We start from the raw sequence: 14,492 nt of genomic DNA, 5'->3' as shown, positions 1-14,492 counted from the left end.
GCATACATATCTTTCCCATTTCCCTGTAGGGAGAGCTTGTGTATGTCAACTATGCTCGTACTGAGGACTTCTTCAAACTAGAAAGAGAGATGCACATCAACTGCACTGGCAAGATTGTTATTGCAAGATATGGGAAAATCTTTAGAGGAAACAAAGTACAGTATTCTTTTTTTTCTAGAAGAAAGGGGAGAGGTTCAATCTCACAAGTATAAATTGTCAGTATAGTCACTCTCTGAAGTTGCTCTTAATTTTGTTTATTTTTTGGTTGTTCTCCATGGGTACACAGAAGACTTGAGTTTTATATAACTCGATATTTCCAGAAAGAAAATTCTTTTTGTTGGAAAAGTAGTATTTGCTTTTTAAAAATCGAAAAGAGGAAATCTATATCAGTTAAAAGGAACATTTGCTCTGTATCCCCCAACTTACTTTTCTAATTGACGTAATCAATTTTAGTCACTCTTTCCTGATTAAATTCTTTGAATTCTAAATTTGTGCATATGTATGCTTTATGCAGTTATTGTCATTAAACTTTAAAGAGGCCTCGATCATCTGTGTGTTCTGTAACAGTGTTCTCCTTCAGCTCTTCATGGCCTAACCATGTTAACACGCTGAGGACTGCACAGTAGCAGCTCAGGGGTTGGATGCTAACTTCACACCTGGCTCAGGCCTAGTCTGGGGCACTGGGTCTTTAGACCTTTTCAATGTCATTTTCTCCCTCTATGCCGGTGTCCTCATGAGTAGAATAGGAATGTTAATAACACTAGTCTCATAGAGTTCTTCATAGTATCCTCTTCTGTCCTAGAAAGCGTCTCAGTAGCAAACCGACATTAGTATTTTCTGTGTGATTATTTATTAAATGCCTCATTAATTTAAATGTGGACATGATATTTTCAGAACCAATAAACAATTTAGCTAATCATTCTCCTGTTTATAAATATTTTCCTTAGTTGGACTTTAATATGTTGCTATAAATAATTCCATTTTAATATTCTATAAGTATTTGTATGTAATTTTTGTTATATAGATTATAAAAATGTTCTTTCAGAGCTTTGAGGAAATAATCAATTGCCTTTCCAGAGGCTGGGACACTGACATGGCTGGGTGCTTTCTTAATATTGCAACTCATATGAGAGAGCCAAGAGTGAGAGCTACCTACCTACCTGCCTTCTGCTTCACTTCTGATGATTCAGATTTCTCACTGGATAAAGTTTCATATTTTTAACCAATGCAGATATTTAGATGCTTACAAAGTCACTTTTGACAGACACACTGTGTCTTTTCTAGACAGAGTTGAAGACCTGTTTATTTACATAAATATTTGTAAAGTGCTTACTCAATGATGTGTAAGATTTGGTGGTTCGTTGTTTAAGAGTATAGCATTATTCACATTCTACAATATATACAATAATAAATAGAGACAAGAAGGGAGACTTCAATTTTGAAGTTTTGGGAATGACAGGAACACTTCATAACAGAGATCATTTAGTTAGGATTTTGTAAGATAAATGATCATTTATTAAGTTTAGCAAGAAGGAAATTAGTTTGAAGGTAAAGATAGCAAACATATATGAACACTGTCCAAAGCAGGTGTTAAACTACTTTTGTAAGAACAGGCCAGTCATTTGTGTCCCTGCATCATGTTACATATTGTTCTTACAGGTCAAAAATGCCATGCTAGCTGGAGCCATGGGAATCATTCTGTACTCTGATCCAGCTGACTACTTTGCCCCTGGTGTACAGCCATATCCCAAAGGATGGAACCTTCCTGGAGCTGCAGCCCAGAGAGGAAATGTCTTAAATCTGAATGGGGCAGGTGACCCACTCACTCCAGGTTATCCAGCTAAAGGTAACCTGTTTACACCTGTAAAACATTCCTTGCTATTCTAGGTGTACAAAAGCAAGGACACATTATAATAAGAATTATAACAGAACTAAAATTATATAAGACTTTCTGTCATTTGGATCTTGATTGCTGGGAAATATGTACTTTCTCCTGTATTATTTTGGTTTTAAACTTCCACCAGATGTAGACATGGGAAGAAGGTATTGGCTGACTTTTTTTTTTCAAAGCAGGATGAAGGTTTAGAAAACCTGATATTTATAATTAAAAGAATGTATTATTTTAACCTTATAAGTTAAATTTCTAAATAACCTAATGATTTTGTTATTTAGTCATAAATTTCTTTCTTTTTTTATGAATTTTTAAAGGTTACTTTAAAGGGTCTTTAATCCAAGCACTTGGGAGGCACAGGCAGGCAGATCTCTGTGAGTTTGAGTCTAGCCTGGTCTACAGAGTTCCAGAACAGCCAAGACTACACAGAGAGACCCTGTCTCAAATAATGAAAATATGAAAAATTAAAAAGCAAAAAAGTTACCTTAAATGTAAAATTTTTGGGTATATGTGAAACTGTCTATCTCTATAATAAAGTAATGACTATAACCACTACCTCCTCAGACAGTTTCCTCTTATTCCCTTTCTTGCAATTATTACTCAGCACCCATCTCTAGGCGATCGATGATCTACTTTTGAAACATTAGCAATTCTTCTTGAGATCCAGATATGCTGGTATGTGTTTTCATTTATTTGTTTCTATTATTGCATTGATTGGCTATGCCCTAGTTTACCCATGTACTTGTTGCTGGGCATTTGAGTTGTTTCTGTTTAGAAGCTTCTATAATGGATGTGTATATGTTTTTATGTAATTTATGTAATTTGCTTGTATTTTCCTTATGAAAATACTTGAAAATTAAGGAGAAAAATACAATGTTGGGTGTATAATATTTTAAGGAAAATTTCAATTGCTATAGCCTTGTCAATAGTTAGTGTGGTGATACTGTTTAGTTCTGTGTTCTAATAGGAAGTCAAATCCTCAAATTCTTCTTCTTCTTGCAGTATATTTTCCATAAGTTAATTGAGGATTTCATATATACATACAATGTATTTTGATTATATTTATCCCTCCCCCAACTTTTCTGAGCCTAGACTTTCTTCTGGGTCATTCCTCCCAACTTCATGATTTTGGCTTCTTTGTTGTTTGAAACATGCTCTCAATGTTTGTCCCTGAACTGTAGACCAGACTGGGCTTGAACTAATGGAGAGGTCCTTATGCCTCTGCCTCCAAAGTGCTGGGATTAAAGGCATGTGCCACCATATTTACCTTTTTAAATTTTTATTTAATAACCAACTGAATTCAATTAGTGTTTCTCATATGTACATAAGTATGGGACCTCTTTTTAAAAAACTATTGTGGATTTTTGGTCCTTCACCATATGAATTTTAAAACTAGTTTAAATTACCTGACTTTTTTCCTGACACAGGGTCTCCCTATGTTTCACTGACTATTGTAAACACTTTCTATATAGACCAGGCTGACCTTGAACTCACAGAGATCTTCTTGTCTCTGCTCTCAGAGTGCTGGTATTGAAGGTATGCACCCCTATATGCAGAAGTGCTTTAAAAGTTTGCATTATTTAATTTTGTGTGTGTGTGTGGGTGCATGCTTGTGCATGCAGCCATGAACATGCATGCATGTGAATATTTGTTCTACTGTGATAATGTGGGAGTATATGTGTATCTGCACACATGCATGCATGTGCATGTTTGTCCTCCTGTGCTAGGATGGCAGACAGAGAACAACTTTTTTGGACATAGTTTTCTCCTTCCATTATGTACCTGATAGGTACTGAATTTGTTGATCAGGCTTTGGAACAAGTGCCCTAACCCATTGAGCCACCTCACCACACTTAAGTAGTTAGATAATTTCTGAGAACAAAATGAAACAAAATAAACAAAAAAGACCCAAAACAAAACAAATTTCCTTGGAATTTGAGAGTGAATGAAATTTGTATATTAATGCAGGAAGAAATTTCTCTCAGGAATGGTCTATAGTTACATTGTAGACATCATTTTTTATCAGACTTATACATGGTCATACGCAAGAATTATGACTTTGTAAATTATATTTTAAAACTGAATTCTAATTTCTCATTATTAATAGACACATGCTATTGTATGGGAAATGCATTTATTTTGTATTCTACACATTCACTGATTCGAACAATCAGCTCTAAGCCTCTGTAGTTTTGTTAGTTTTTATAAAGATGACATTATTTGCAAATGGAAATGGATCTTTTTGTTTATAGAATGATCATGTTTTGTTTCTTTTTCTTCCCTTATTTATTATACTAGTCAGCATCTCCAGTAGAACTACAATGGATGTCCTCATTTTTCCTATAACAGAAAGGCACCCAGTAACCTCTTAAATATCATTTTAGCTCTAGATGTTTTAACATCTGAGAAAGGCTACTTGCCCACTAATGTGACAAGAGTGTCTTCCAGAATATCATTTTTCTGTGTATTGAGATATTAATCGAAGTATTTTTTTTACTTTTGTTATAATATACTGATTTTCTGAATTCAAAAACAGCTATGAGTGTTACGATAAACCATAATTTGATCCAAATGTATTGTGATTTTAAATAATACAAGATTAGTACTAAATTTTCTTTGACAATATTTTGGGTTACAGTCTTAATTTGTTACCACCTTCTTATAATTTTGTACCATGATATTAGAGTAATGATCTTGTAACAAGGTAGGACTATAATTATTCCCTGGGTGTGGGTCTCTGTTTTTCTTCCCATCTGCTGTCAGAGTAAGAGAAATTATATTACATAAAATATTGTATTTGGTTTTTTGTTGTTGTTGTTGTTGTTGTTGTTTTTGTTTTTTCCTCTTTATTAACTTGGGTATTTCTTATTTACATTTCAATTGTTATTCCCTTTCCCTGTTTCCAGGCCAACATCCCCCTAACCCCTCCCCTTCTATATGGGTGTTCCCCTCCCCATCCTCCCCCCCATTACCGCCCTCCCCCCAACAATCACGTTCACTGGGGGTTCAGTCTTAGCAGGACCCAGGGCTTCCCCTTCCACTGGTGCTCTTACTAGGCTATTCATTGCTACCTATGAGGTCAGAGTCCAGGGTCAGTCCATGTATAGTCTTTGGGTAGTGGCTTAGTCCCTGGAAGCTCTGGTTGGCTGGCATTGTTGTTCATATGGGGTCTGTATTTGTAAGTATTGAGCTATAATCTGGGCCTGAATTTTTTGGTATACACACACACACACACACACACACACACACACACGAGTTTTAAAAGTTACAAACTGGCTTTTTTAAGTTTTTGGCTTATTTTCCAACTGGTGTTGGTTGGGTGTTGGTAGTTTGGGTCTTTCAATAATTTTTTTCTATTTAATAAAAGTTTCCATATTTATGGCTAGAGACATGTTTTTATCTCTAGTTGTATAGTTGCTTTGTGTTTCTTGGATTTCTGCTCTGATGTTTATATCATTTCTCCTGCTTATTTTCCTTCTTTTATTTGTCTTCCACAATGTCAGGTAGAATCTGAGTCCATTTCTTTAAAATCCTTCTTTTCTAAAATTGATGTTTTAATACTCCAGCTGTTTTCTGTTTACTGGTTTAGCACCGTCTTACAACGTTTGACATATTATTTTCATTTTTTATTCAGTTGTACATACTTTAACATTTCTGGTTCAGTTTTAACCTACAATTTATTTAGAAATGCATGGTTTTTTTTATTTTTTCCTTTTATTGAAACTGGATTCCTTTCTCATACAATAATGGTTTAATAATAGTTCCCCTACATCTATTCCTCCCAGTTCCTCCACACCCTCCTCCTCTCCGGATCCACTACCTTTCTGTCTCTTATTAGAACAGAATAGGTTTCTAACAGATAACAACCAAATGTGACAAAATACAGTATAAAAAGATGCAGCAAAATCTATCATATAGAAGTTGGACACAGCAACCCAACAAGAAGAAAAGAGTTCCAAGAGTCAGAGATCCACTTATTCTCATAGTCAGGAGTCCCATAAAAATACTAAACTATTAGCCATATATATGTATACATATATATATATATATAGATAGATATAGAGATAGAGATAGAGATAGAGATAGAGATAGAGATAGAGATAGAGATAGAGAGAGAGAGAGATATAGACACTCAGAAGTCCTGAGGACAGAGCCATTTGGGCCCCGTGCTTTTGGCTTCACTCTGTGAGGTCACATGCACCTGCTGTTGATTCTGCGGGCCCTGTTCTGCTGTTCTCCTACCTCTCTAGTTCATATTTCCATGGAATTCGCTGAGCTCTGAGGGGAGGGATTTAATGGAGAACTCCCACTTAGACTTCCTCTACATAATGTCTGGCTCTGGGTCTCTGTATTACTTCCCATCTGCTGTCAGAGTAAATTTCTCTGCCAATGACTAGATAAGGCACTGATTTATGAATATAGCATAATTTATTTAGGAGTCTTTCTACTTCTTCTTCTTCTTCTTTGCTTCTTCTTCTTCTTCTTCTTCTTCTTCTTCTTCTTCTTCTTCTTCTTCTTCTTCTTCTTCTTCTTCTTCTTTTTCCTCCTCCTTCTCCTCTTCCTCCTCCTCCCTGCCTCTCCCCTCCTCTCCATCATCATCACCATCATCATCTTCCTCCTCCTTTCTTCTCCTTCTCTTCTTTCTTCTTCATCTTCTTTCAATAATGTTGTTTTTATCCTGTGTTTCTTGGTTATCTAGTCTCTTGTTCTTGGTCACCCTAGTAGTGTGGGAAATGGGTTCTCTCTATTGGAATTGGACTTAAGTGAAATCAGACATTGGTTGGTGCCAGAATTGCCTTAGCATATTTATAGTCAGGACAACATTGTAGATCAAAGGTTTTGTGATTGAGTTGGTGTCTATGTTGCTCTTTAAGTAGCCCACACGAAATTACAGGTAAAGGATCCATATAGGCACCAGCTTGACTTCTCCATATTCATTAAATTCACTATCCTTGGAAATGAGATCCACTCTAAACTTGCATAAACCAACCCTTTGTCTTAACAACAGCCAAGATTGTTTGGGAATTGCTATAGGAGTCCCTTCGCCTACAAGAGAATTGAATTCAACCGAATCCTGCATTTAGAAATGTCTCCTTGTGACAGCCAGTTTAAGCATAGCATTACTAGGAGTCTCCGTTAGGATCAGCTTCATAGATTCCAGGCAGGTTCCCCTGAACTAGGTTTCTACACTATCCACCAAAAGCTGGCCAATTCTAGTCATCTCTGCCTGCATTCCCTCCTCCACTTCATCTCTCCCCAGTACCTGATCACCCCTTTCAGAGAGATCCATGTGTCCTGTCTACATTCTTGTTCTTCACCTAATCTCTTTGGTTCTATGAATTATAGGTTGGTTATTATATACTTATTGGCTAATAGCCACATATAAGTGAATGCATGCTGTACTTATCTTTCTGGGTCTGGACTACCTCACTCAGGAATTTTTTTTTCTTATTCCATTCATTTGCCTGTAAATTTCATGTCATTATTTTTAAACATTGAGTAATACTTCATTGTGTAAACACATTTTCTTTAGCCATTACTCTATTAAGAAACTTATAGGTTGTTTCTAGTTTCTACCTATTCTGAATAAATCTGCAATTAACATGATTAGACCAAGTGCCTTTGTGGTAGGATGGAGCATCCTTTGGCTATAAGCCCAAGAATGGTATAGCTGGGTCATAAGGGTAGATGAAGTCTCAACTTTCTGAGGAGCTGCCATATTGATTTCCATAATGGCTGTAGAAGTTTGTACTCTCACTGGTAATGGTGGAGTGTCCTCATTGTTGCACAAGCTCATTAGCATGAGCTGTCATTTGTTTTACTATTTTTAGCAGTTCTCACAGGTGTAAGAACTGAGGGATTGCTAAGGGGGTGCTGACCCAATTGTTGGGCCCATGGAAACACCCCATTGCTTACCTGTCAAAAAAACTGGGCCTGGTAGCAGCTGGATGGCCTGCCTGTCTGAGGATAATAGCAGAGGTGGCAGTCATGGTCAAGGATCCAGATAAGCTGACTTTGGGACAGGATTTGACTGTGATAGTTCCCCACACCTGACCAGTGGCTCACCAACACCCATGTGACCCACTACTAGACTTTGTTGCTGAACTCAGGTCCAGGCATTTTAACACCTTCGGTAACTCTCAACCCGGCTACTCTATTTTACCTGACCCTGATCCCAAGGTACCTGTGCACGACTGATAGCAGATCCTGGCAGAGGAACGGGGTGGCAGAAAGCTCTTTCTGACCAGTGACTGCCTGATGCTGAGGTGACCTGGTTCACTGACAGCAGCAGCTATCTCCTAGATGGGCAGCACAAGACTGGAGTGGCTATGGTAGTCAGGTGACAAGAGCTCTGGGAGGAATCATAGCCCCCTGGAACATCAGCACAGATAACGGAAGTGATTGCACTCACCAAAGTCTTAAATCTGGGAGCTGGAAAGAAAATCAACATCTACACCAATAGCAGGTATGCTTTCACCAGCGTTCATGGGCATGGGGCAATATAGCAGCAGAAGGAGCTTCTGGAATTCCATTGACATTGAGCTCCTAAAAAGGCTAATAGCCGATCACATGCTTCAAAGAGAAATCCAGTCAAATTTATCTGCATTTAATGCTCCAGAGACTACTGAAGTACCCCATCAGTTTCAAGCCAGAGACATTGTATACATCTGCCAGCACTGGTCCCAGTCTTTAGAACCTCGGTGGAAGGGCCCCTACATTGTACTCCTTGACTATGCCAAAAGCCAAAAAGATGGACAGAATTGCAGCCTGGATACACACCTCTCATGTAAAGCCAGCTACCTGTCCATTCCCAGTTGGTCTTCTTTCCTGGAACAGAAATTGGAGTGTTTCCCCCACAGAGAACCCCCTGAAGATCAAGCTCACTTGACAGCCCAGGAAAAATGGAACTCCTTCTCCTGCTGAGAATCATCCTGAGCCTCTTCCTGCTCCCAGCTGAGGTGATATCCAAAGGGACAAGCCCCCACCAGCTGGACAAGCTGACCTGGAGCCTGACCTCCAACCTCACTGGAAATGAGGTGTTCACAGTGACTGAGAATCACCCCCCTTACACAATGTGGCCAAAGCTTTCCTTTGACTTATGTCAACTGGCTGTGGGACTAGACTCTTGGGATATACCCATGGCCAATGGGACTAGCTTAAATAGGCTACCTGTACTCTTAAATATACTAAGGGCAATCCAGGGTCTGGGAGACTTGGAGATTGGCTGCAGCCTCCCCCAGTACACGGTACCGCCTTCATGATACTCCAATGAGTCTATGTCTGCCTTGGGGACAAGCCTACCAAGAAAGATCAGAACAGGTGTGTGTGGGGGGTGTTGACTTCTACTGTGGTAGTTGGGGATTTGAGACTACTGGAGATACTCACTGGGGCCCATCCTGCTCCTGAAACCTGATCACAAACAAGAGAAATCTAACCAGAGCTACTAACTGCAAACCACATCTAACTCCCTGTTAATCTGGGGCATGCAACCCCCTCCTTATAGACTCTACTGAACCAGGGAAGCGTGCTAACTGTAGCTGACTAAAGGGAAAAATCTGGGGACTATAAACGCTGGTATGATGATGGGCTCCTTTTCACTGTCCAGCTCAGGATAGAAGTTCCCACTGCTTCAGTGGGACCCAACAAAGAAATAGCCATCATGCCGCCAAAGCCGCTGGAGCACCCCGACCCCCATGCTTCAGTCAGCTCATAGCACAACCCCCCATGTTTTAGGAAATCCAACGCAATATCCACCTGACCCAACCCCTTGACTGATCTTATTAAGAAAACCTTTCATGTGCTGAATGACTCTAACCCTAGGGCCACTAAATATTGCTGACTCTGTTGTGATGTAGAAACCCCTCATTATGAACGCATTGCTTTTACCTCCTCAGATATCACCCTGTCCAATGCATCATCATCTTCCGGATGGGCTCAAAAATCAGGAATAGGTTTTACTTTATAGGCAGTGAAGGGGCCTGGACTCTGCCTGGGCAGGTCCCACTGTCCTACTGGTCTTTATGCAACTCTACCTATTCCCCAGGTTACCAAGCTTCATACATTATGCCACCACAGAACTTATGGTGGGTTGTGCCATCGGCCTCGTGTCCTGTGTTCACACACAACTATTAGACCAGACAAAAGATTTCTGTATTCTGGTATTGTTAATCCCCAGGTTTTATACCACCCTTTTGAAGAAATCCTGAATAAATCAGACGGGGACCACCGAGTTGAAAGAGAGCCTCTATCTATAACTGTGTCTTTACTATTAGGCCTGGGTCTGTGTGCAGCAGATGTGAAACCACCTCTTTAGTACTCCAGGAATGGAGATATTAAGAACTCAAAATAGCTATAGATGCAGGTATTGAAAGAGGTAGTCCCATTTACAAGAGGTATTCCTGCAGAGCCGACATGGTCTAGACCTTTTGTTCCTACAGCAAGGAGGTCTCTGTGCAGCCCTCCGGGAGGAATGCTGTTTTTCCTAGACCACTCAGGAGTAAAGACTCCACGGCTAAAATTAGAAGGACTTGCCAAGAGAAAGAAAGAAAGAAAGAAAGAAAGAAAGAAAGAAAGAAAGAAAGAAAGAAAGAGAACAGGACCAAGGATGGTTTGAGTCCTTGTTTAATAGAATGCTTAAGTGGGGCTTAATGGGCTATCCTAGTAGGAATATGAAAGTCTTTGTTGCTGTGAATGACTTGAACTGTGCTGATCTGGCCCAAGAGGTTTGAGTGGAGAAGAATTTCAGTATGTGGCCTAAAGACTGTTTTGTGGTATTCTGGTGAAGAATAAGGCTAATTTTTACCCTTGTCAGAAGAGTCTACCTGAGTCTAAGGTGAAGAAACTCATTAATTGCACTGACAGAGGAAGTCTCAGAAACACCCATTATAGACTTTGTTCTCTCATTAAGTCTCATGAAGAGCATTTTAAACAAGCATAGCAAGTTGAGAAAAGGAAACATAAAAATATATGGTTGGCGTATTAAAGGGCACCAGAAAGTGAAATGGAGCTGAATCCTGTGTTTAAGGATATTACATTGAATTAAGGGTATTAGCCTTTGGGGCAAGATCCTACCCAGCTAAGTTTAGATCCTAGCATGGTAGAGCACACCTTTAATTCCAGTCAAACAGACCTCTGAGTTCAAGGCAAGCATGGGACAGAGCAAGTTCTAGGTGAAGAAAAGCTTAAGTCCAGGTGTGCCGGTACATGGATTTAATCCCAGGAGACAGAACCATGCAGATGTGAGTTCAAAGTCAAATTTAGAAAGCAAGTTCCAGGGCAGCCAAGGTTAGGCAGTGAGGAAGTTGGAAAACAGAAAGCTGGTAATAGAAAAGTGGGGGGAGGGCATATTCCAGCTGGAGCTAAGAAATTAGTGGTGATTAAGAAGAGATCAGCATCACTGAGGTGAAATCTTCTGGGAAGTGCTTTCTGAGAGCACAAAAAAACTGTGTTCCAAAGATGGGGAAGGTTGTACCTCTTACTGCAGCTGTACTTGAAAATGTGTAAGAGTCACTCAGATGGTACTGGTTTTGAAAGCATGAAGGGGTTATGAAATGCAGCTGAGGCTTGGCACTGTGAGAGGCCAGGAAACTTCATCAGAGAAGGTGCAGCCTCAGTTGTAGTTGACATTTCAGGACTGAAGGAAGGGGTCATACAAAGGACTTTAGACTTGGCACCATGAAGAGAGCCTATGGGAGGCTATTGGTGAAAATATTTTCTCTGAAATATTTTGAGTTAGGATTATTCTTCCTGTATTCCTAATATTCTTAGGTTTGGTCTTTTTACAGTGTCCCAGATGTTCTGGATATTTTGTGTCCAAAAAAAAAAAAAACATTTTTTGACTGATGAATCCATTTCTTCTAAGGTTTCTTCAATGCCTGAGATTTCCTCTTTTATCCCTTGTATTTTGTTACTGATGCTTTCCTCTGTAGTTCCTGCTTAAACTCCTTAAATTTTTTTTTCTAGAACTTCCTCAGTTTATTTCCTTTATTGATTCTATTCCATTTTCAAATCTTGAACAGTTTTATTCATTTCTTTCAACTATATTTTTCTGGGTATCTTTAAATTTGTTACTTTATGCTTTAAGAACTTCTGTCATCTGCAGATCATCTGTATTATCTTCAACCAATTTAAAAGTTAATTTCAAGTTTTATTTTCTTGTGCTACAGCTTTGTTGGAATATTCATGGACTGCTGTGGTAGAATAGCTGAGCCCCACTGGGGACATTGCCCTGGCTGTTATTGTGTCCTTACACTGGCAGATATCTAGTCTGTGTTTGGAATGATTATAGGTCTAGGTACTGATTTCCAGATGTGTCTTTGTTGAGTGGGTGTTTTGTTTGTTGATTTCTGTTTCTTCCCTGTACCTTAAGAAAGTGTGTTATCTGTTTTTCGGACCTGCTCATCTGGTGTGTTCACAGGAAATGCCTGCTGGTGTTGGGGTTCTCATACTGGGATTAGTTGGGGTAAAGAAGGTCTTTACAATCCCTTGGGGATGGGATCAGAGGGGAAAGGAAGCAGCAGATTTCCTGTTACAGATCTTGGGATGAAACTGGGAAGCAGGAGCATTTGGAAGGGTGTGAATCTGCCTTTAGCCTACTTGTTGTCCTGGAATGAGAGCCCATTGGGTTAGCAGAGCATGCCTGCTGGGATTTGGGCTGAGATTAAGAAATTAGTGGATGAGGAATGTTAGAAGATAGAAGAACTATGAGATCCATAGGAGTTGGGAGAAGAGGTGGAAGAAGCTGCCAAAGATTTCTGATGTAAAGTTTGGGATGAGAGACTCAGGGACTGGAAATGGAGCAATAGAGAGGAGAGAAGGCCTATGTGCAGCCTACCAGGTTTTCTGGCAAGTATGACTTGTGGGTTAGCATAGAGTGCCTGTTGGTTTTGGGGGACGAAAAAAAACAAGGAATGGAGGGAGGTTAGAAAAGGACAATCTTTTGGGATTCACAGCATATGTTAGCAAGGGGATGCTACAGAAAGGAAGGTTGCCATGTTTGTTCTGCTTCAGAGCTGGGGATGAGACTGGGGTATTGGATCTTGGGAAACACAGAGAGGTAAGGTCTGAAAGTCTTAACTGGTTTTTGGAGGGTGTGGCCTTGTGGGTTAGCATGGAAAGTCTGCTAGGATTCATGGCTGGGAAAGAGCCAGTGTGGGGAGCAAGGTTAAAAGGGAGAAGATCTTTAGGATCCACAGGAGATGGGAGCAAGATGTGGAATATCCTCAAATATGTTCTGTTGTTGAGCTGCAGTTGAGATTTTGGATTGGATCTGGATCAATAGAAAAAGAAAAAAAAGTGTGCAGGGAGCCCCATCTAGTTTTCTGGCAGGCATAGCTTATGTGGGTAGCTTGGGCTTGTCTGTTTCTGTTGGTGTCTACTTCCTTGTTCTGCTGGCCTGGTGTGTTCTCAGTGAAGGCCTACTGGTATTAGATGCTGGGATAAGGGGGGTGAAGAGTGTTAGGAATGGATAATTTTGCTTCATTGGACTGGAGTCAGAGAGGAAGGGAGACTGCAATAGATTTCCTGCCAGGAGGCTAGAAATGATGAACTGGGTGGGAGGTGAATTTATAGATAGATGTAGGTCTCCCTTCAGCCTACTTTTTGTCCTGGAAGGAGAGGCCCCTGGGTTAGCAGGGGTGTCTTTTGGGATTGGAGTCTGGGACAAATTAATGAATGAGGCAGAGGAAGGTTAGAAAGAGGAAGATCTGTGGGAGCCACAAAAGATGGTTGTAAGTCATAGGGGGCTGTCAGGGGTATTCTGGTTATAGAGCTGGAAATGAGACTAGGGGTTTGGAACTGTGAGAACAGAGAGATAAGATGTCTGTAGGCAGCCTCCCTTGTTTTCTTTGAGTTAATAGGGAATCAAATTATTTGAATTTTTAACTATTCAATAATTTTGGAAGTATTTTTTCAATGTTGATTTCTAATTCCACTACAGGCAAGCAATATCAATCAAGTTAGTATATCCTTGCTGATTTCTTTGTAAAATTATATTGGTAAGCTTTTTGTTTCAAGAAGCAATTATAAAAATAGTTAAATAATAGGAAAATTTCTTAGAACTGTTCTTTTGTATGTCTTGTCATTTGTAAGTTGGTTCAGATATGAGAATGAAGGTTTCCTTCTTATTCTATCTTGCTTGATAGCTAGACCTAAAGTGATCAGTCTGACAGCCTTTCCTAATCTTCCTCTGAAGAAAATATTGTCTTATTATTTGGATAATGTAATTAGTTCCCAAAATCCTATAATTTTTTCCTGTTATATGTAGCTTTAGAAGATCTGGACAAATTTTCCAAGCTTAGAGTTTACTGGAGTTTCTATAGTAATTCACAATGTCTTTTGGGGAAATAAAATAATCTTAGAAAGTTTAAGATAATTATTTAAAGTATTTAGTTTAAAAGTCTATAATCTTCATGATTTTATTTTACATTAAAATGTAAATGTCTTATTCTTTTTACCGGTGCTCAAATAGGCCAGATTAAATACAAGTTTGACTTTTGAGTAACCCTTAAATTTACTTTAATTGTAAACATGTAAGAAATCTATAGTAATAATACAAGTATTTCTTGCATACTCTTGCCCTCACCCATATCCTTTAATAATT

The 14,492-nt window shown here is 39.2% G+C and overlaps 1 protein-coding gene across 11 annotated transcripts in view; it reads left to right on the top strand.

Moving 5' to 3' along the window:
- Nucleotides 1-14,492, top strand: part of Naalad2 (N-acetylated alpha-linked acidic dipeptidase 2) — a 73,568-nt gene that overhangs the window by 13,093 nt on the left and 45,983 nt on the right. For 10 of the 11 annotated variants that reach the window (XR_005487751.2, XM_039080987.2, XM_039080986.2 and 7 more), the window contains 2 exons: nt 30-155; nt 1,660-1,846. Coding sequence is in view for 9 of the 11 variants with exons in the window: in XM_039080987.2 (XP_038936915.1) it covers nt 30-155; nt 1,660-1,846 (313 nt within the window). In the remaining 2 variants the exon portion in view is untranslated. Of the gene's footprint in view, nt 1-29; nt 156-1,659; nt 1,847-2,536; nt 2,567-14,492 lie in introns of those variants that run through there. The other variant, XM_039080993.2, reaches the window with a different exon arrangement.

Source organism: Rattus norvegicus, chromosome 8 (assembly GCF_036323735.1).
Source record: "Rattus norvegicus strain BN/NHsdMcwi chromosome 8, GRCr8, whole genome shotgun sequence".
NCBI lineage: Eukaryota > Metazoa > Chordata > Mammalia > Rodentia > Muridae > Rattus > Rattus norvegicus.
Note: the sequence above shows the minus strand (reverse complement) of the source record. Positions and strands in the feature narration are given on the sequence as shown.